Source organism: Pholcus phalangioides, unplaced genomic scaffold (genome assembly GCF_987345545.1).
Source record: "Pholcus phalangioides strain wild (caught in Gottingen) unplaced genomic scaffold, Ppha-v1.0 ptg000022l_1, whole genome shotgun sequence".
NCBI classification, from domain to species: domain Eukaryota; kingdom Metazoa; phylum Arthropoda; class Arachnida; order Araneae; family Pholcidae; genus Pholcus; species Pholcus phalangioides.
Window position 1 is genome coordinate 40,253,389 of NW_028301615.1, and position 23,692 is coordinate 40,277,080.

Consider the following 23,692-nt stretch of genomic DNA (forward strand, 5'->3'; position numbering starts at 1 on the left):
TATTTTTTAATGTAAAAAATATTTCTTAAAAGAATTAAAATTTCGATAGAAAATATCTTATTATAATCAATTTCAGTGCTATGGGGCTGTTCAAGTATCACATCATCATCGATGGGGTGGGGGTCCGATTTGCTTACTTTTGATGACAAGGGGGGTTTGGGTAACGCTTACATCATCGACCACCCTTAATGAAAATATGAGTTAGGATTCAGAGGGGCAGAGCTGAAGACGAAATTTTGCTGGGGGGGGGGGGTCAAAAATGGCTAAAAATTTGCTTATGTAATACTTGAACAGCTCTTATTTAAAGGCTAGGAACTCAAAATTGCTCAAGAAATTCATTGCAACCCTACCTCTGAGCCATGGCCCCCACATCCTGAAACAGGGCCCCTAGGCTGGGAGCTTTCACGGGCCCCTTTATGACAAATTTATAGTGTGAAAACAAAAAATAATGAAAATCATCCCGGGACCCAGGGCTGGAGCCTTGTCAGCCCACCCCTTGTGGGGAGCCATGCTCTCAGCCCTTGGTCATCCTTGACCCGCGGTAGAAATTTGGCCTGTGCGGACTAAATGTGGCCTGTCCTTCTCAAACCTAATTTTGTAAAAATGAACCAAGTGGCACATTCACAGATCGCTTAAGTGACATGTGACACAGTTTTAAAGCATTGGTACGGCCACCAGTGCGGTTCTACATCACACAAGTGATCCGTGGCACATTCCCAGATTACTTAAGTGATCCGCAGCGCAGGTCCAGAGCACTTAAGAGGCCCGCGACACATTTCCATATCACTTGGATCCGCTAAGTTTTTAGAGACCACCAAAGTGGCTCTATGGGGGATTCAATAGGGAGAATATTAGTTAAGGTACCCACAAACTAGTGAAAAGTTTTATTCGTTTTTCGCGGGCCGAGTAAGACACCCTTAAGAATATTTAATATTTTTCTAAAGGGTGGTTGATGACGTAAGCATCATCCAAACCCCCCCCCCCCCCCGTCACCAAATCGGAAATCCCCATCAATGCTGACGTAATACTTGTTTTCTGAAGGTTAAAAAAAAGTGGGTTCCGTCCCCCCCCCTTCTCCTGTAAAAGCAGATGTGGCTCGGGCCCTGTCACCTAAAGCCAGATTTTCCTAGAATCAGGTTTTCCATGCTGCGCGCAACATGAATCACCCAGCGTGACACACCGTCCATTCACCAATAAGAAAAGCAGTACGACTGTTTACCTACATCAGGGTTCATACAAAATTTTCAAAATGAAAAGTAAGGAGTTTTTAAGGAGTTTCAAGCAGTTTTTAAGGAGTCATGGCAAACTTCATAACTTACAAGTTTTACAGCAAAAAAGGGCAGGGCACATATGCAAATTTATTTTTAATTTCCAAACAAACTTTCCCTCTTCTCAAAAATATAGATGTAGAAGTGGTTCAAAAATTACAAATTTTGATTTGTTACCCAGCATCATAAGAATTCATAAAATAATCAATCCACATACATGCTTTCTGTCGTCACCAAAGTGTTCTAAAACCTTCAAGTATTAGTCAAAAATATAATTCGTAACAGCATCACATAAATTATAAAAATTCTAAAAGTGATATTCATTCCAATTATTCAAAATAAAAAACCACAGCCGACAAAGATTTTTCTTACAAAATTATTTATATTTGCAGCAACTCTAGGCACGCACACACACTTCCAGCACAACTTCCTAGATAGTAAATTGCCCATAGATGGTAATAGACCTGAATTGTGCTTGGTTTGAAAGAAAGAAAGCCCCCCCCCCTTCCCCCCGGAAATCACTCACTCAAACAATCTGGGAATGTGCCGCGGGCCGCTCAATTGAAGTAAGAATTTGCCACGAGCCACTTGAGGCAGGCCACATTTAGGCCATGTGTTGAGCACACACACTTCCTAGATAGTAAATTGCCCATAGATGGTAATAGACCTGAATTGTGCTTGGTTTGAAAGAAAGAAAGCCCCCCCCCCCTTCCCCCCGGAAATCACTCACTCAAACAATCTGGGAATGTGCCGCGGGCCGCTCAATTGAAGTAAGAATTTGCCACGAGTCACTTGAGGCAGGCCACATTTAGGCCATGTGTTGAGCACACACACTTCCAGCACAACTTCCTAGATAGTAAATTGCCCATAGATGGTAATAGACCTGAATTGTGCTTGGTTTGAAAGAAAGCCCCCCCCCCTTCCCCCCGGAAATCACTCACTCAAACAATCTGGGAATGTGCTGCGGGCCGCTCAATTGAAGTAAGAATTTGCCACGAGCCACTTGAGGCAGGCCACATTTAGGCCATGTGTTGAGCACACACACTTCCAGCACAACTTCCTAGATAGTAAATTGCCCATAGATGGTAATAGACCTGAATTGTGCTTGGTTTGAAAGAAAGAAAGCCCCCCCTTCCCCCCGGAAATCACTCACTCAAACAATCTGGGAATGTGCCGCGGGCCGCTCAATTGAAGTAAGAATTTGCCACGAGCCACTTGAGGCAGGCCACATTTAGGCCATGTGTTGAGCACACACACTTCCAGCACAACTTCCTAGATAGTAAATTGCCCATAGATGGTAATAGACCTGAATTGTGCTTGGTTTGAAAGAAAGAAAGCCCCCCCCCTTCCCCCCGGAAATCACTCACTCAAACAATCTGGGAATGTGCCGCGGGCCGCTCAATTGAAGTAAGAATTTGCCACGAGCCACTTGAGGCAGGCCACATTTAGGCCATGTGTTGAGCACATGTATGCTTTAAAATAAGGGGCTTGTTCAAGTATTGTGTCAGCAAATTTTCAACAATTTTTGACTCACCCCTCTTGTCAGAAAAAGTCAGCAAAACTCTCACCCTCTTCCTGTCAGCGCTCTGCCCCCTTCCTCCTAACGCTTATTGGTGGAATCTGAATCTGAATTGGGGGCTTCCCCCAGATGATCAAAAATTTATTTTTTTAACCCACAAAATATTTTTCAAAAAAATTGTAAAAATATTTTTTACAATTTCGAAACAAAATATCTTTAAATGTTATTATAATCAATTTTTGTTAATTTCAATGCTATTTGAAGGCTAAGAACCCAAAATTGCTCAAGAAATTCATTGCGACCCTACCTCTCTAAGCCCTTGGTAACCCTTGACCCGCGGTAAACATTCGGCCTGTGCGGACCAAATGTGGCCTGTCCCTAAATCTATTTTTGTAACAATGAACCAAGTGACACATTTACAGATCGCTTAAGTGACTCGTGGCACAATTCCAGACCATTTAAGCGATCTGTAGCACATTAAGCAATCCCTTGAGTGACATGTGACAAAGTTTTAGAGCATTGGTCCTGCCACCAGTGCGGTTCTACATCACTCAAGTTATCCGCGGCACATTCCCAGATTAATTAAGTGATATGCGGCATAATTACGGATCACTTATATGACGCGCGGCACAGCTCCAGAGCATTTGGATCCGCTAAGTATTTGAAGATCACTAGAGTGGCTCTGTAGGAGACTCAAATAGGGAGAATGTTAGTTCAGGTGCCCACAAACTAGTGAAAAGTTTTACTCGTTTTTCGTGCACCGAGTAAGACGCCATTAAGAATATTTCATATTTTTTTATAAAGGGTGGTTGATGACGTAAGAATCATCCACCCCCCTTCCTCCATGTCATCAAGTCAGCAAATCGAAAATCCCCCATCCATGCTGACGTAATACTTAAATGACCCCTAACATAAAGATACCCAAAAGTTATTTTCTGAAGGCTAAAAAAAGTGGGTTCAACTATAGCGGCTGAACGGCTCCCCCCCCCCCCCTGTAAAACCAGACGTGGCTCGGGCTGTCACTTTTAAAAGCCAGGTTTTACTAGCAGGTTTTCTATGCTGCGTGCAACGTGAATCACCCAGCGCGACACGCCGTCTATTCATCAATATGAAAAGCAGTACGACTGTTTTTCTACAGAGCGCAATACGGCTCACAACAGCACTTTACGTCGGGCGTGATTGGCAGACTGCTTCTGGAGGAGTTAAGCATCGTGTGTCGTGCGTTTCAGTGATCTTCCCTTCCTTTTCGTGTTGTGTCTCTTCTCTTTAAACCGGAGCATGCAGCAGATAGAGTATATAACGCCAGGGTCATATACTATATAGCCGTCTTGAGCTGATGTGCCACGCTTGGAAAACATGTGATTATGTAACATTTCTGCCGATGCAAAATGATCCAGTTCCGTTCACGTGGAGCAAAAAGCCTACTCCTAGGAAAACCCGGCTTCACGGATGAACGCTCGTTACGGGATCCCAGGAGAGAGAAACCTATAGTCTCATGGAATCTCGTGTGGATGGATAGAGCCTGTTCTTGCCTCCTTTTTCTGCGTTCTTATTTACGCGGCAACCGATCTACGAAACAGATTCGCTTTCCCCACCGAACTTGTTTTTAGCACTTTGACTACGGTTGTCATCGTTCCCTCTCCAGTGGAACTGAAATTTTTTCTTCTTCTTTTTTAGTAGTGAGTTGTGATGCGAATAAAACACGTCAAAAAGGGAGTGAAAGCAGTGATATTTTGCGGTTTCTCCGAATTTTCATAGTGAGATTTCGGCTGTAAACTAAAGAGAGGGAGGGATAAAATAGGAATAGGAGGAGAGAATTGCGGTAAAAAAGGATGATTGCGGCAAAAGTAGGAAAATACGACATTTCTAAAAAATAGGAAAAGTAGGAAAAATAGGAGCGCTGCGAGGTCTGCCTATTTTATGAGAGAACAAACTTCTTTCCTGTTCCAACTTGTGATGAGAACTTTCAGTTTCTTACCTGTGTTTCACAAGAGCGTTTAAAGCATTCCCATTGCGGGTTAAACTAGGTAAAAAATTATTTTTGCAAAAAAGCGAAAATGAGAGGAAAAGCTTTAGCAAAATGCTATAGTGCTAATGATTGATGGCTGGATGTCTACTCGTTTCGTATCTCCTGTATGCAGTTTTGCGAAAATAGCTACTACTTCTTCTTTCACATTCTAAGATTTTCTTTCACATTTTGTGAAAAATGTGACTACAGCTTAAACCCAGATTACCATACTCCCTTAACTGTGCTGCCACTCTGAACATTTAAGGGTTGATTTCACTCAGCAGATTCCAAACAGTATAGCAGTCACCCTTGGAGAATGAGAATCTGAGATTTTCCATGCTGATCCAAAAACCATACAGACAAATATAAAAAGGGATTTTTTTTTTTAAACTGAGGATTAATTTAAGCAAACTAGGTATTTTTCCCTTAAGAATTTGCTACCTGGCAATCGAGTGGTTAGGGAGCTAGCCTCTTACTGTGCAGGTCTGGCTTCAAATCCCAGTTTAGGCATAGATGTTTACAAACACTAACAAATTTGCTGGATGGATACATAGAGGATCTATTAGAAATACGTGAGGATCATGTTTGAAAAAAAGTATGATAACCATTGCCAATCATCACCAAACAGAAGGGTAAATTACTTATCATTGCTATGAATTAATTTAGTGGCATCGGGCTAAAAAAAACAAAAAAACCTATAGTCAAAGATATGGGTCATCTTGTCGATTTGACAGTGGATAGGCAAACTGATGAGAGAGAGAGGCCTTCAATTTGGTGAATTGCCTTTTCTTTGCGGAAATTAAACATTTCTTCACGATTTGATGCAATGATGACAATTTACTTCAAGCATGTGATGTCATTTTAGGGGAAAAAAGAAAGGCAACATACAGTAAAGTCTCAATGCGAGTCTCGAAACTTCAAGGTTGGAAATAATCTGAGGTGCTAGAATTTTTTAAAATTCCTTTTAAAAGCCACAGTTTTTTGCCAAGCAAAGTTTTGCTCCATTTTGTCCCAGTTTTTTCATGAATGTGATTTTGGTTGGAAGGAGATCTTGATCCATAGGCTGGAGTTTCTGGTGAATCCACCCCTCCCTCTATATTAAACTTCTAATGAAAAAAAAAATAACTATCTGGCTTCTTAGAGTCCTGTCAGCCTTCCTGCCAGAGTCTATGGGTCTCGAAATTTTTTGTAATAAGCTGTTGAATCAAGAACAAAATCACAGAAGTAGGAATCGTGCTCCCCTAAGCCCCATTTACATGTGCAAGATTGAGGGTTGTTTTGGTGATTATCTGCATTGCAATTTTTTTCCCTCAGGGGGGGGGGGGGGAGGGAGGGAGATCAGTTGAAAGAGGCCCATCTTTGTTGTGGAATAATGGTGAGTGACATCCTCCGAGCCATCCTCCCTCATAATCCTCTTTTTTTTGTGCTACGAAAACTACTGTTAGCTCCTTCGTCAGCCATCTACTTTCGTTCAACACACGTGACCAGTAATGACTTTTGTGCTCAAATGACGCACACAGTGGTAAGATGCTTGTCTTCCACTATGGTTACCATCAAGTTCCATGGGTTCGAATCCAGTCAAAAGAACATCAAAGTTCTTCACCAATCGAGTTTGGGGCAACCACCGATAGATGGCACCTTCATTTCCCATCCAACTCCAGTAACTGGAGATTGCTATATGGCAATGTGTGACTAGAGTTGGTGTGCGGTAAAGTAGTAACAACTAACAAATTCTGGAAGGGGGAATACCCGCATAATCTAAAGGACATGTAAACCGGTTGCAATGAAAAAACCTGTTACCAGTAACTTTGCAGGATATTTGCCATGTAAACAGAATTCCATAAATCTGTTTTCTATTATTTTCAGATAACCCAAGTTTCCAGCAATCAGAGGTAGTCTGTCTCATTTGCCTTGGATTATCAAGACAGCATTGTGTGTAGTTTTCCCGAGTTAAGGCACCTGGAATACAAAGTGGACTTATCATCCTCCAGCCTACAGTGGCAGAACCAGTTTTCTATTTGAAGTGACGTCTAATCGTAAAGAAACAGCTATTGGCTTTAGCAATAAAACTGATGCCTGACTTCGCACAAATACAATCGATGAGCCAGCCTGGGGTTGCCAGGAGTTTTATCCTGGCATAAATTTTTTGGGAATAATTTTTCCCTCTCAAAAATTAGAATATATACATATTTTCAATTGCAATCAAAATTCTAGAGATATATAACAATGCATTGGGAGTTTGGAGGCTGGGGATAATATAGAAATTCTGGAGATTTGGCAACTATATCACAGTAAAAGAAAAAAAACCATAAAAAGTCATACCTCATCAGGATAAAATATTTTGAGTTGATTCAGGGAGAAAACAGATTCAAAGCCCTCTTTAAATGCTTCCATCTGCTTGCGAACTCCTTCGTTCATGGTCCAATGTCTCAAGAGCTAGTTATATTAGAAAAAAAAATATCAATTAGTAGAAAAATTGTTAATTTTATATATTCTTTGGATATGATATAAATTAAGGCCAAGGATATACATGCTAATTAGCATGTATCTTGGGGTCTAAAGGTTATTGGGGGAGAAAAGTTTCAATAAACAAGTGCCAACATCATAATGAAATAGTTGGGGGAAAAAAATTGAACCTACTTTCAAGTATTCATCCAAATTATGTATAGAGACTGGTATATCTTTTCCTCCCTTGCGCAACTCAACATTCGAGTAACCTGGTAAAGTGAAGTCGAGATTAAGATCCTCTATGGAGCATCCATCAAGAGTGAGCGTATCCAAGGCACTTTTCAAAGATGTTGATGACTGAAGGAAAAATAACCAGAATCAGAATTCCTTGAACAAAAGTTTTTCCTTATTTTATTTTATATATATATATTTTAAAGAATATTTATAGCCGTTTTTCAATAATGAAATCACTTACTAATGACTTATCCAACTCGAGTCTACGTTTCTCTACAGCAACTAGTTCCAGTTGGTTAATAGTTTGAGCTACGGTAGCATCGACATGCTTGAGATCAGATATGCTGAAATAACTCTCTTGGTTCAACATCCATTTGTAGAAGAGTAAACTGAGGGGCAAATCCAGCTGAAAATGAAAAGAATGAATTTTTTACATGAAAATAAATTCAGTCATAAAACTAATCAACTTCATATCATACCAAGAAAAAATCTTAATTCTCATAGTTAACAAATAATTTTTCTTTTTCTCACCATCCTGGAATCCATCAAAGCCTTTGCCATGAATTTTCCCAAGAGCTTGAACTTGCTGCGAACTTTTGTCAGCAGTCCAACTTTGGCACTTCGAGGAAGAGGAAGTGGGAATAGACCCATAGGACAATACACATATTCTGTAGGCCTCTTATCTATATAAATTGAAAAAGAAATTAAAAATGAGGTTTAAAAATTTTGCTTTTTCTTATTATCTTAAATTTAGATCCTAGGAATTTTCCAGCACCTCCTTTCAAGTTGTCAATCTTCACTATTTCACCTCGCCACATATCCAAATCGCCCCTTTGCAATTCTTTAGACACAAGAGCATAAAATTCAAGAGTTGGTCCAAGACCTGTTCCAACCTAAGAAAAATAAAGAAAATCAGTCATTGTCTGAGAAGGCGTATCTTTCAAGAATTTTATTTTTCTGGAATTTATATTTCGCTGAGTGATAAAAATCCTAAAAAAAAAAAAATAAATAAAAAATGTCAAGAAAATTATCCAATCATTTAGAATTTTTCTACCATTTAAGACATTATAAATAAGTACCTGTACCAAAGTAATCTCTACCAAACCCAATCAATGCTGCATGCAGACCTCAGAATTTAAGGAAAAAAAAGGGAGAATTCTGCACCCTTCTGGTATGGAACTTGGGAGTGCCCTACCAGCCTGCCCACCTTTAATACTTTAGCAATAAAATCAGCTAATGCATCATTTTATGCCTCAAGTACCTTTTGGAAATGTATATGAATCTTGCATACTTTTAGAAATTTGTAGAAGGCTCCCTAACCCTTACAAACGTATTCATGACTTAAGTATTCTTAGAAATGTGTAGAACTGAGTTTACCAATCATGCAGAACACTCAATGGTTGCTAGACCTTTCACGGAACCCAAACAAATAATTAATACAAATAGTTTTATTGCTACTCCAGTAACACATATTTACTGATTTTGATACATATGGACAACCCCCACCCTGAAGAACCCTAAAACAGTTGAAACCAAAGGGGTAAGGGCATACTTGTAGAAAAATGCATGGTATATCCCTCTCCCAATATTGTGTACTATGCCATAACTACTGTTTTGCATTGTTTACACAATCATAGTTTGGCAACCGCTGCATTAATGCATGAAAAGGGTCATTATAATTTTTATTGTGGACTACATTATACAATATATTATTGCTCTAGAATGTTTGATATTTTTTCTAAAACTGAATTAAAAATAAAAATCCTGAGCTTTTCTATACCTTGAGAAAGAAATCCTTGAAAGTTTGTTAAATTGTGGTGTCAAATAAGAGTTGGTTGGCATTAGTAAATAATATGCATTTATTATGCATAAAACCATGGTTTAAAGCAGTTTCCCAACCTTTTTTATCCTATCATCCTTTTTCTTCAGAAATTTTTTTCTCCCATCACCTCCAAACGCAACCCATAGGATTCTATGTTATACCAGGAGCTTCTACTGCCTCCCCTGGAACTTTCCACGCCCACGCTGGGAATCACTGGTTTAAACCAATTTTTTTTTTTTTTTCTAAAAAATCATAAAAATGGCTTAAATAAAACAAAATTTCCTGAAAAATATATTGGTTCATTATTAGCCGAAAAAGTTTTATTACCACATTTTCTATTCTTGAGGTACATTCTGATGGTATATCTTTAAAAGGTGTAAGTGTTTTTTTTCTCAAAAAAAATCGCATAAAAGTCGCTTGAATATGAATTTTCTTTCATATTAGGTATCTTAATTGATGAAAATTATATACAGTATGAAAATTTCTCATTCTTACTGCATTTTCTAACTTTGCAATACATTCTGATGCTCTACCTTAAGAACATTCATGAATGAGGATGGTGTATTATCTCACAGGAGCTTTTTTCCCTTCACAAAGAAGCAGCAATAGTAGCGACTTCACTGACATGCTTAGGGCAGGTGCTCTTATAATCTAAAAAGAGAAGACCAGCTGCTCCTTAAGGACAAATACCAGTGTACTAGTAGTTACATGAATTCAGATATTTTCTTTTCATAGGAACCAGCACATCTCGCACTATACATTACCACCAGGCTTGATATTGGATTTTTTTTACATACTTTCAACATTACCCCCAGTTAATCAAGGTTCTACTGTACAGTAATAAAAGCTCAAAATTGGCCAGTTCGCAGATGGCCGGTGATCCCTGTCCAAAAAAAATTTCAGTTAGAAATTCCTTGGAATATGGACTGGGTCACTGTTTAGTTATGATGTACAGTAGTAAGTGATATATGAAAAATAATCTGCTATATATATAAGGTGATTGTGATTAAAGTTCTGATTCCTAAACACAAGAACTGGTGGTCAGAATGGCTTGAAAATTTGCATTTTCTTTGGTGAAAGAAAAAAAACAACTTTAAAATGTACAAGTAGATGATGCTATACTTGGCCACCAATATAATCTATTTAGTGCAACCACATCATTTCGGCATTTCAACAGTATCAGTGTGTGATTAGCAAGGATGGACCCAGATGCTGAGGTGACTAGAAAATCAGTTTTGGCACCTAAAATTTTATATGCATCATTGCTAAAATAAAGTGTCAGTACGAGACAAATTTTTTTTTGGTTTCGTAATAATGTCTCCCAACATGAGAATCAGGGTTGGGTTTTTGACGTCAAAAACCTAAATGAATGAACGCCTTTTGATAATGAAGGTTTTTGACCCCAGAAACTAACTTGGTATTAAAACTGTCAAAAACTTACTGCCAATGATGTCAAATAGGTTTTGTTAACCTGAGATATGTTAAATAACAAAACACTTTTATGTAGATTAAAGGGTTTTATATTCAGAATTATAATTACAGGGCTCAGCATGGATCATGGCCTCAAAACTAGTGAAAATAGTGACCAAAATATTTAAAAGTGACCAAATAGTGACCAAAATAATTTTAGACAGAGACCAAATGGACATTGAATTTTGATTATTACCAAATTGAATGAATTGAAATTGAATTCAGATTTTACTAAACTTTGTATTTCAATGGAACTCATCGAAATTGATTTATTTCACACTATTATGTAAAAAAAGTAATTTCTCAAATGCATTCTGCTAACCAAAAACGTTTTGAATAACTTATCAAATTTATCAACAACTATGTGTGAGAGAGTAACATTACATCCTTTTTAAGTAACAGTAGCAATGCCTTTCCCCCATGTTGCTATCCACAACCAATTTTAAAATCAATTTAAGCAGGAAAAACTTCAAAAACGGGAAAAAGTTTTCACATTCAAAGAAGGAAAAAAAAAAAAATGAAATAACACAAAATTTTATGAGCAAATTTATCCCATCTACATTCTAGTGGATTTTTCATTCATGTTATGCTATGAATGACAGTATACAAAATGTAATCAAACTTTTTTTAACTAGTACAAATTTTATTTACACACCTAGGTTTGTATAATACGTTCCAACAAATTTTAAGAAATTTACTATAGTGATTTTATAAAAAACCTATAAAATTACATTTTTAACATTTTAAATTATTACTTAAATTACTGAATTTAATAAATTATTAAATTGAATAAAGTATTTTAATTATTAAATTAACTAAATTATTTTAAATTAACTAAATTATTTTAATTGTTATACGTTCAGGGAAGGCAATCCACCCTCCTCCCAGGGTCAATGGCAGAGCCTACTGATGTATACATGATGTATATCAATTGTCATCTGCTGCACCCCCAAGACCTTCAAGTCTATCTCCACCCATGGTTGGACTGGGAAGGGTGGGGCACCAAAATAATATTGCCCTTGGGTGAGGGAGAAAACAAACCAGTTTTGAAATATTTTGGTTTTTGAGAGAAAAATTTGTAAATATATATATATTTTTTTTACACAACATACACCCCTGCAAAAAAAACATTTACTCCTTTACCCAGAAACAGTATAATTTTGGCCCCCCCCCTCCCGTAATTTTTAACAGAAAAAGACTCCGCTGCCTTCCCCAGTAAATTTCCCACAAACCTTGTAAGCACCAACGTGGCGACTTTTTCCCATGCCAATCAATCGCCGTTTTGTGGCGGTCAATCAAGATGGCTGACAAGGGGCACATAAAATTACAAAGAAATATATAATTTATAATATGAATCAACCTAATATGCGGCAATATGCGAAAATCGATAGAAATATATTGGGAAATACGGAAAATTAGGATAAAATTAACACAAAAATCGAATCAACGACATATGGGGTTTATAATTGCGGTTGATACAGAGTTTATGGAATCTGCTGTCAGGACTACCTATTTTAGCGCGAAAAAAAGTCGCCACGTTAGCTCCGACTCCTCCAGTAATTTTCAACGAACAAAAACAGTGAATTCGCCCCGGGGCACCCGATTTACCATGGCCGTAATACAATATTTTTTTCTGGAGGGAAAACATAATTTTACTGCCCCTTGACTGTGAAATTTGATAATTTTGCAAAGAAATTTATTGCCCTTTCTTAAATATACCATTCCATCAAAAATGCTGTTCGAGGCATTGCCCCCCCCCCTCAGTTTTGGATCTGATCATGGTATGTAGCAACCCGGGCAGCAAGTACGAACGAAAATTTACTATCGCCAGGCTGGTATCCATTTTTTTTAACGGAAAGAGTAAACTCGGCACACTTCCTCGTTCAACACCCATGGAACCAGACCCCACCCTCTCCTATTTCGGTCATAACAGTGACTCGAGACAAAAATGTTTTAATAACTTCCGAGGTCTAAAAAGGGGATTTTTTTAAACAAATACACAACACCGATATTAACCGGCCGCTGTGGTGGTCGAGTGGTTATAGTGCCGGACTCGTGATGCGAGGATCCAGGTTCGAACCCCACAGTGGTGGTCGGCTGAAGTCGGTTTTCTGTGGTTCCCAACTTCAAGGCGCAAATGCAAGCCGATCTCCCCGTTAAAAAGTCTCGCCACAGAGAGCAACAGTCCTACAACGTAAATCATTCAACCATTACACTTCACTCATAGTTAGAAAAACTGGGGGCAGATGACAGCACTACACATAACAAGCATTACACCGAAACAAACTTTACGTCAGGTTGCACTATACGTACACGCACATTCCCGCATGTACGGGGGTTCCGCGGGGGGGGGGGGGGGCATGTGTGGTGTAGCAGTAGTAGGTAGGGACTCCAAAAAATGGCTCGGGGATCCATGATGTTCTTAAGTCAGCCACCTCATTGGGCAATTTGCCTGTTGTGGCGTTGTATTTGTATCTCTTTGTATCTCTGTTAAGTCAACAATCAGTATCACGAAGATGCTTTAAATTAAGTTACGGCCAGAAGCAGATAAAGGTCAGTTGTTGACTGCCTCGTGCATAAAAAAAAATTATTAGGCCCCTTAAATTAGGGAAAAAAGTGTAAAGTAGGGGCCAAAGGCGCGCTCAGTGTGCCCACCGTTAAATCCGCCTCTATTTACGGCTCGCATGCACATTAACTGAGTTTTTATCAGCCTGATGACCAATTTTCATCTGATTTGGAAATCCTAGTGTTAAACTAAACGTTGAATTGCAGGATTCTGTGATCTTTTCGTAAACAGTTCTCCTTTTGATCATACCTGGGGCTACGGTTTTTTGCTGAGATTTAAATCCAGTTATAGAAAAATAGTACAAATTTTATTTCTAGATAGATCGCAATTTTCAGTCGTATGATTTTTTTTTATTGTAAGTAAATTCAAAATACTTGTGAGCTTCTTTAACCTTGGCCACCTACAAGAGTATTCTCCAAAGCGTATTAATAATACGCTTAATACATATTAATAGTACGCAAGTTTAATACGCGCGCTTTGGTATTCTCCAGCTGCGCGTAAGTTAGTTTTTGCACGGGCTCTCTTAAATCAATTTCAAATAGTAAAAAAATTAACAAAAGTAACGATAGAACAAACAACAAATGTAACTTGCTCGATGCTCCAAGAAAGGAATTCGGCCCTTAGGACTAAAACTTTTTAAAACAAATAAAATAAAGGATCAATTTTAAAATAAGATGAAAATGAAAGAACAAGTGAGCACACACGCGGGGAAATAAGAAAGAATGGTAGTAGGAGGGGGGGGATTCTTTGTTTTATTCCTTTTATGCTATTTTTTTCCCGACTGGCTTTTCCATAAAATGACTCTTTAACAAAGAAGCTTTCTTTCCAAGCACCTTGAAATCAAGTTATGCTGACGTCACACGGTATGCTCCTGGGAAGATAAGACGCCTTCATGTATAGGGGTTCTACGAGAAGGGAGCTAACGATCGTAGTTGAATAAAGGGAGGGAGAAAATTAGTGACCTTGAACCGGTAAAGTTCCTCCTTGAAGAAAAGAAAAACACTGACAGCAGAAAAGCATGTGAGACCGAGGTTTTTTTGCTAAAAAAAGTGGAAAAAGTGACCTGGGCCTGAAAATACGTAATAAAAGTGACTTGTTTCTAAAAAAGTGAAAAAAGTGACCCGTTTTCTTTCGCCGTCGTTGGGAACGGACGTGCTATTATCGCGCTCCGCTCACCGACACGCCAGTGCGCCATTTTGTGTCTTTCTTTGTGTTTTTCTTCGTTCTCGTGAGTTTTACTTAGCGTGTTGTTTATTTTTGGGTCATATTCTGCGGTGATTTTCTTTTTTTTTTAGCGCACGTTGGATTGTGAGATAAGTGGTTTTTTTTTATTATATTGCTCTCATTTATTTTTAAATTTTCGTTGTGTATTTTCGATCGACTTATATTTATTTTTCTCGTTCGCATTTCATTTTCGTTGTTTTTTCGCCAGGTTCGCTCGCTTCTTTGATATAAGTTCGTAGGTTTTTGGACGTTAGTGTTAGCAAACAGTGTATACTTTTTCCCTGGTACTCTCAATAACTTTGTTTTCCTTCCATTTGGGCCTATTGTTGTAGTTAGTGTTAGTGTTTTGAGATAGTTAGCTAATTCTAATAAGTATAAATTATACTTCGTAGCTTAATACTTTTTTTAGAGGGTGTTGTATTCTTTATATAGATATTTATTTTATTCTTCGTGATTTAGTGCTGAGCATTCTACTTTACGTAATTTTTTCGTATAGTCTCTTACGTATATTTTGCATAGTAATGTATTTTACATTATTTTAATTTCCAGTTAACGCTTCTCATTTTCCTATTGTTAAGTATTATTATTATTATCTAGCTTTAGCAATAGTGTTAGTATGCCTCGACCTCGACTAGTGTTGTGTAGAGCTTGCGACGGGAGGTTTCCCTGGTCTAGGGGTATAGTAGCTGATAGTTTCAACTGTAAAGGGTGCTTGGATAGGAAAAGGCTGGAACTCGAGGTCGAAGCTTTACGGGAAAAAGTTAGGGTGCTAGAGAGCCCGGTTATAACGGAGCCTCTGGTCGTCGAGCCACCTGTTGATGAAGAAGCAATCTCCACGAACAACGACAGTTTAGAGGGCGAATGGGTGGTCGTGGATGAGGTAGAGGGGGATAGTGATAGGGGTTTAATCATCGGCGATTCTATGGTTAGGGAACTTGGGAACTGAGTGTGTAGGGATTTTCGGGGTTTCGAGCGCTGTTTTTTTCCCTGGGGGGGGGGGGGGAGATTGGCAAAGTTCGAGACGTTTGTCATTGCAGAAAGTTGCCCTTGTGGGTGATTCTGTGGGTGGGAACAAATCAGGTAGGAGTGATTATTAGTGAGTCTCTGTCGGAGTACCGGGATTTACTATTATCCGCTAGGGAGGGGGGTTCAGATGTGACAGTGATTCCAGTGCTGCCAAGGGGTAGTAGGGGATATAGGAGTAGGATCCACCAATTCAATATAGGCCTGAAGGACATTTGCTCCTCACTTGGGGTCACGTTCTTGGAGCTTCCCGCATTTACCGATAGGTGGCTTCGTTCGGATGGGATCCATCTAAATAAGAGAGGGGTCTGGGAGGTTTACGATAGTCTTAGGTCAGGTTTTTTACTCCCAGACCACGTAGTCGGGAATGCGGGTTAGTTAATGATAATCACAACAGTACTGACGGGGAATTACCCACCTCTGACTTGGATGGCTTCTCGATTGACAACAAACCACCGGGCAAATTAAAATGTGTGTTAATAAATGCCAGGAGCTTGGGTAACAAGAAAGATTTTTTAGAAACTATGATAGTTGTGGAGGACTTGGATCTTATAGCCATTACAGAATCTTGGGCAAGCGATGGGGATGAATCTTTCTTACACATCTCCGGATACGATACTTTTTTGAGAAATAGATCTGATAGGAAAGGGGGTGGAGTGTTGATATACGTGAAATCATGTTTGAAGGCTAGAGAGTGTAACGTGCAGAGAAGTGATATTGAAACCATATGGGTTGAACTTGAGAACAAAAGACGTCATAAGCTTATTGTTGGAGTTTGTTACAATCCACCGAATAGGGATCAAAATTATATCGCCAAAATGCATGATGAAATTTCCTACATGTGTAAGCGAAAGAGGGTTCTCATACTAGGGGATTTCAATTACCCGGGTATTGATTGGGAGAACCTTTCATCTGGAAATCAGTATGAAAGAGACTTTCTTAAGTTGGTGCTCGAAAATTTTTTGTATCAGCATGTATCAGAAGCCACTAGGGGTACTGCTATTTTGGATTTAGTTCTTACTAGTTCTGAGGATCTAGTTGAACATGTTTCGGTGGGGGAAGAGTTTTCTTCCAGTGATCATCGTATCGTCAGATTTCTCTGTAACTTTTCCTCGGGTAAGGTTGATAACAAAAGACTGGTTCCTTGTTTTCGGAGAACTAACTTTGATGTTTTGCGAAGAAGGTTAGCGGAAGTTTTCAAAGACCGGTTGGAATCAGTAGGGGTGGTAAGTCAATGGGAAGAATTTAGTACGAAGCTGTCCTCTGTTTTGCACGACGTCATACCCTTTGTTCGAAAAAAGCGTGTTTGTACATCACACCCTCTATGGTTCACGGATAGCGTGCGGAACCTTTATCTTGAAAAGAAAAGAGCATTCAGAGAGTATAAAAGTGGACGAGGTGACCTATCATTGTTTACTGATAAAAGAAGACTGTTGAAGAAAGCGATAAGGGATAGTAAAAAGCAAGTTGAATCTAGGTTGGCAGATAACATTGGCTCTGACCCAAAACCATTTTTTCGATACGTCAATAATGGATGTAAGGGGACAGTTGGCCCCCTCTCGATAGGAGGCTCAAAAGTAGAGAGCAATGTAGGCATGTGTAGTGCTTTCAATGACTTTTTCGCGTCGGTTTTTAATGGAGATAATGATATTCGATATACGGGTGTTGCATGGGGTAATAAAACGCTCAACGATATTCAAGTGGAAGACGTGGAGGTCCTAAATCTTCTAAGAAATGTATGTGCAAGCAAAGCACCAGGACCAGATGATATCTATCCCAGGGTTCTCAGGGAAGGTGCTAATGAATTGTTGGGGCCAGTCGCACAGATATACAGGAGTAGTGTTGCTGAGGGTATCGTCCCGAGAGATTGGAAACTGGCTAACGTTGTTCCGATATTTAAGAAGGGTAGTAGAGAAGTGGTGTCTAATTATCGTCCAGTGAGTTTGACGAGCTCCCTCTCGAAAATTTTGGAAATTATCATCAAAAGGCAGTTTGTGAAGTGGATAGACGAGAATAATGTATTGTCGGATAATCAGCATGGGTTCAGGAAGGGGAAGTCATGTGTAACTAACCTCCTTTGCTTCTATGATTACGTGACTAAGGCTTTGGGTAAGAGCAAAAATGTCGACGTTGTTTACCTTGATTTCCAGAAGGCATTCGATCGGGTCCAACATGGCAAACTCTTGAAGCGTTTACACGAGATTGGAATAGGGGGCAACTTGCTGAATTGGATAGAATCGTGGTTAAGAGATAGGTCGCAACGAGTTATGGTGAACGGGGAATTCTCTGGTTGGACAGACGTCACAAGTGGAGTTCCTCAGGGAAGTGTCCTTGGCCCCATACTTTTTTCACTTTTTATCGATAAACTCGATCAGGGTATCGATGGAATTACTAGCAAATTCGCAGATGATGTGAAGCTAATGGGGGTAATCGGGAATGAAAGCGATAGGGAGTTGCTCCAGACCAACTTAAACAAGATTGCAGCATGGGCAAATGAATGGAGCATGACGTTTAGCGTAGATAAGTGCATGGTCGCTCATTTTGGTTCGAACAACCCACGGTTCTCTTACGAGTTGAATGGTGTCACTATCCCGGATGCAACTAGAGTCACCGATTTGGGAATTCTCATTGACGAGCGACTTAAGTTTTCTGAACATTGTTCAGCGGTTGTCAAAAAATCGAATAGAATGCTTGGTCTCATTTTCAAAAAGGTCTCTTCGCGTTCTCCTAAAGTCATTCTTCCTCTTTTTCGAGGCTTAGTTCGTCCTGGACTGGAGTATGCTGTAAGGTTTTGGAGACCATACCTACAGAGGGACATAGACTTGGTTGAAGGGGTGCAGAGAAGAGCTACGCGTGTCCTTATTGGCACACAGGGCTTGAGTTATGAAGAAAGACTTCATTTTTTGAATATGTTTACATTGGATGAACGCAGGTGTCGAGGAGATATGATCGAAGTGTTCAAAATTTTCAATGGGATGGATAGGATGGACCATGAACTTTTAGTACACCGCCAATCGACTGCTTTTACAAGGGGACACCAGTATCGATTGGTGAGGGACAATGCAAGGTTATGGTGTCGCAGGGAATTTTTCTCCAATAGGGTTGTTAATAAATGGAATAGCTTACCCCCGGAGGTAGTAAATTGTAACACAATTGACACGTTTAAAAAGAAATACGATAAACATGTTGGGGTAAATCGAGAAGCTATCCATTCTTAGAATAAGACAACCATAAGTATTCTTTATGGGCATTGTATAATATTTTTTCATGTGTATATAGTGTTTGTAATTTGTGTTAATTGCATTTTTAATTGGGTTGCTGTATTTTTGAAACATATGACAACCATATTTTTATGGGCATCTTTTTATCAGCCACCTCGTTGGGCATTTTGCCTGTTGTGGCGTTGTATTTGTATTTGTATTTGTATTTGTTATGAGCCCTGTAATTACCGAGGAGAAATACCTATTTTGATATTTTAAATTTTCTGATCCGCCCAAAACTTTATTCTATATAAAATTTCTCACGCAGCATCTGTTAATGCACTAATTAAACTCATTTATTTTCCCCTAAAAATTTCTTAGCTCAGTGTGTATAAATTCAGAGTTTTAAAGTGTATTTTCAACCAAAAAGCAGAGCTGATAAGACTTCATACCCTAAGCATTTTTATTTTGCATGTTTGAATACAGCTTCAATTGGAAAACCATTGTATTATAAATGCTAGTAAATATACCATATCAAAGTGCAAAAGTAAGAATAACTAAGTTTGACTAAGGATAAGTTACAGGAGTTTCTTAAGCATCATATATGTACAAGCTAGCATTGTCAAATTAAATGACATTTTAGTCGTACAATTTGGTATTTTGATCGCTAGATATATTTAAATGTTATGCACAATAAGAGTATCGTTTTAAGTATCAGTGGTTATCTAGATAATTTAATAACAGAAATCACACAGTTGTATATATGATGTAATAAACCTCTTTTTAAACTTACCTATTATAAAACGAGTACAGCAGATGGTTTATATCAATGAGCACATACATAAGCAGTTGAAAAAATTTTGGAAGGACAAGAATGATCTTGAATCAGAGAATGTCAAATCATTCCGTAGTTTTCCCTTTAGTGTTTATGCTACGCTTTATTCAAATATTGTATATTTTATAAGAAAAATAAAACATATTTTGTGCAAAATAATTCTGTAGAGTAGAAATTTATTTTAGAATCATATTAAATATTTATTTTAAATATTACACGCAATTAATGTGTGTATTTCCAATGAGAATTTTTGAATAAAAGCAATATCTGAGGTTTTTGACGGAGGGTTTTGACGTGACAGTTTAAACCGTCAAAAACTGTCATGTGTCAAAAACCTGCCAACCCTGATGAGAATGGGTCATAAAGTCCCAGAAAAGTATAAAAAAAAAAATACAATTGTTTTTCTAGGGGGAAAACATGCTTCACTCTTAACAAATTTGGCTGGATATATATAGCAATAATATTTTAGCAAATATTAAATTTTTTTTTTTTTGTCCAGCCCTGGTGGATAGCACAACTTTTATCAAGATTGATATTGCACATTGCAATACCAGTAAAGCAGCTGCTGAAGAATCATTTTGACAACAAGATGGCACAATACCTGGCCATTATGTGATGGCCTGGCCTGACAGGTGAACACTACTGCAACCCTTGCAACTTTTGGCTTTGGGAATACTCCAAAACGTTATGTGCAGTGATTGGATTGCGAACTTTGGTGAATTGAAAGTACATCCATGTCATTACCATAGCATAGGCCTACTCTCATCTGTTGTTGAACAAGCAATTTGTTCTTCCACCTCACAGTCAGAACACAGTGGACAACATATTTAACATTTCTTGTGTAAGTTGTAGTTGTTTGTTTAACACGTTCACGGCAGAGTGCATCACCGGTGAGTCACACTTGAGTATTCGACCAAATGCTGTGTACCATAAAAATGTAGTTCGTTTAGTAACTAGAAAGAATTGCTATATAGTTGAAATGTAAATAATGGAAATTTAACGTATTTTAATTGAAAAAAGTGGGATTTATTTTATTTTATCTCAACGTTATAAACAACTTATAAAACAAAAATTCAGTAGTAAAAACAATTCAATATTATAAACTTAACACACACTATGTTACTGGACGAACAACACAACGCACATACAATGACCGAATATGCAATAATACTGCGCCGCTAGATGAAGTGAAGAATGAATTCGAGCAGTGAAAAACATGAAAATCGGCAACTGCGTGAACGTGTTAAATAATTTAATTTTTGCGATGTTTCCATGAATTACGAAATCGTGCCATGCTAATTGCATTATCATTTTGCCTTGACTGGCTGTCATATCTATTCTGTTAGCAAATTTCTCATGTGCCTGGATGAGTACAGTGTCATCTTACATTTTCAAGTATTTATTCCTCATAGCCATACAAATTTCCATTGCCTCAGGAACATTAATACAAATTTTCAAGTCATTCTGACCAGTGGTTTTTATTTTAGTGTTTTGAAATCAGAACTTTAGTTACAATCACCCTGTATATTGTAAATCATTGCTAATTAAATTGCATTAATTGTGCTTCATTCAAACACATTGTAATTGCTTAGTCTTTATCATAGTTTTTGCAAAATAGAGTTCTAATTAAGCATATTGAAAGAGTAACTAGGGAAAACATCTTTATTATATGGTTAATAACATTAAGAGAATTCTCGAAATATTTCCATGAGTTAAGCTATAAAATAACTAAATTGCAAAAGTTGGTTTTTAGTTTTTTTTCAAAAATCGGTTTTTTTGACCAACCCTGTGTCAAATAGACCCTCTCAAAATCCATAAAAAACCATGTAATTTGACTCACTTCGCTCTCGTACTGAATTTCTAACAGAGCTCTTGAATTCCCGATATCCTGCATCACATTCTCGGCTTGCTTGAGCAGATCATCCCGAGCAACAGTTTTCTTTAGTGGTAGAAAAAGGAAATGAAATATAAAAATATGATATGCTTTCACATTTCAAATCTATGTAACACCTTGATTGTATAAATAGATCAAGAGATTCTAAGCATCATAATAGTCAAATCTCAATAAGTCGAATGTGCAGAATGTTTGACGAAAAACTAAGTTATGCCTAGTTCCATTAATTGGAAATCCAGATTTCAGAGTAGGAAAAAGAACTATTTATTAAAATAACTACTATATTTACAAATATTGTATTAGGAAAACACAAACTATTGGAGATGAAGAACTTGAGCTCTGAGGTGGGTTGTATTAATCTGCTTACAGTCAGGAATTCTTGAGCTACCCAAACTTGATTCACTGGGGCTTCCAAGATGAGTCACACAAATCCATTTACAGCCAAGGATTCTTTAGCCATGGCTGAAGACTTAAATTTAATTTGCAGGAGCCTCCAAGATCTGTCAGGTCATAACTCAAACTTAATAAGAAGGGCTCCCAGGGTCTTGCAAATCGACTTACAGACGCAGATTCTTTAGGTCGAGATCCAAACTTGATTAGGGCTTCCTCGATAAGTCGTACAAATCCACTAGCACTCCCGATATAAAAATGCACTTATTGTATCACTGGTTTCATTAATTTTGAAAAACAAACAGTATCATGGGTCATGAAGTTGATCTTGTTATTGTTGATTTTAGGTCACTGCTGAAAAAGGTTAAGAACCCATTTTAAAGCAGTTTTGAGATATTTTTCAGATTTTCACATTTTTTTAGAATGAAAAAGAGTAAAAAATTATATGTATACTAATTACATCGGGTAGTTATGAAACAATAGGCAATAATTTTTTATTATTTTTTTAAATAAAAAGATACAAATGAAGTGACAAAACGAATGTATCTTTTTTATATGTAACAGACAAAGCTTAGTGCCTATTCAAGTAAATTTAGTCTTCAGCTAAAATTCCACGAGTTGGTACTATAAAGGAAAATTTTTAAATCTTCAAATTCTTGTTAAATAATTTTGCTCTAAGATGAAGCATGTATTGAAATTTTACAAGCTTTGTTTAGCCAGGTGAATATTGAAAAATATTCAAACTAAGTACCTTTGTTGAATAAGCCGATTTGGTAATTTATGAAATTTGAAAAAATGATGGGGGGGGGGGAAGAGAAACAATGGACTTGGAATATTTTCTGATGTCTTAAGAATGACTACAAAAATTTGAAGCTGAAGGAGAATTAGCTTGAGATCAGGTTTTCCACCTTCAAATATCCCCCAATAACATCTGCAGATGTTAAGACAGTTTAGCTTGGTATAAAACATTTGTAGAAATTTATTTTGCCTTTGAGATTTTATAAATTAATCCCCAAATTGAAAATTGTTAATATGACAAAAACTTTCATTGCCAGTTTTTGATGAAATGTAAAAAAAAAGTACAAATAAAATAAAATTCACCTTTAAACAAAATCGATTTTAAATTTAAAAAAAAAATCCTGTGCAGGGTTCATACAAAATTTTTCAAATGAGAAGTTGTTAATGAGTCATGGGACCCATAAAAAAACATTGCACCACTAAAACAAAAGAAGCCAGCATGTGGATTGATTTCCACATTTAAATGTCTTTTTTTTCTTTTTTAAATTTCTATTTCAATGGTTTTAAGATTTCAACTTTCAGAATTAAAAGTACGATGGGTAGGAATTTCAGCTACTTCGAAAAGGAAGAGATCTGCCGTGACTGTATGTGCGAGTAACAAGCGACTGTTAGAGAACACAGCAACAGAACATGATGATCAAAATTAGGTATTGAGAAGTGTAGTAAGAAGAGAGTGAAAGTTGCGGTAGTAGCATTAAAATGATTTAAAGAAATCGGAAGTGATGTACTGAGTTTACAATAAATTTTGTTTTTATCTTGCTTTAGCCGTGGCCACTTCTGCGAGAGATATAACAGATGTCAACCAAATAAGAGTTAAATCACTAAACTGTTTATGAAAATATGTTCATAAGCAACAAAATAACTAATTTCATTTTTCATTCTAATCCTTTCATATACATTTTTTTTTTTTGAAAAAAAAACCGAAAAAAAAAAGCCACAAAATATATTTTTAAGAAAACTCATCCAGTTTGTTCTTCTACAAGTCATGACAGC

General features: G+C 37.6%; 1 protein-coding gene across 5 annotated transcripts in view; it reads right to left on the bottom strand.

Moving 5' to 3' along the window:
- Positions 1-23,692, bottom strand: part of ctrip (E3 ubiquitin-protein ligase ctrip) — a 220,630-nt gene that overhangs the window by 7,049 nt on the left and 189,889 nt on the right. For all 5 annotated transcript variants that reach the window (XM_089249354.1, XM_089249352.1, XM_089249353.1 and 2 more), the window contains 6 exons: positions 21,458-21,556; positions 8,253-8,370; positions 8,009-8,160; positions 7,719-7,883; positions 7,436-7,600; positions 7,118-7,231 (listed from right to left, as the gene is read on the bottom strand). In XM_089249354.1, coding sequence (XP_089105480.1) covers positions 7,118-7,231; positions 7,436-7,600; positions 7,719-7,883; positions 8,009-8,160; positions 8,253-8,370; positions 21,458-21,556 — 813 coding nt within the window. The remainder of the gene's footprint in view (positions 1-7,117; positions 7,232-7,435; positions 7,601-7,718; positions 7,884-8,008; positions 8,161-8,252; positions 8,371-21,457; positions 21,557-23,692) is intronic.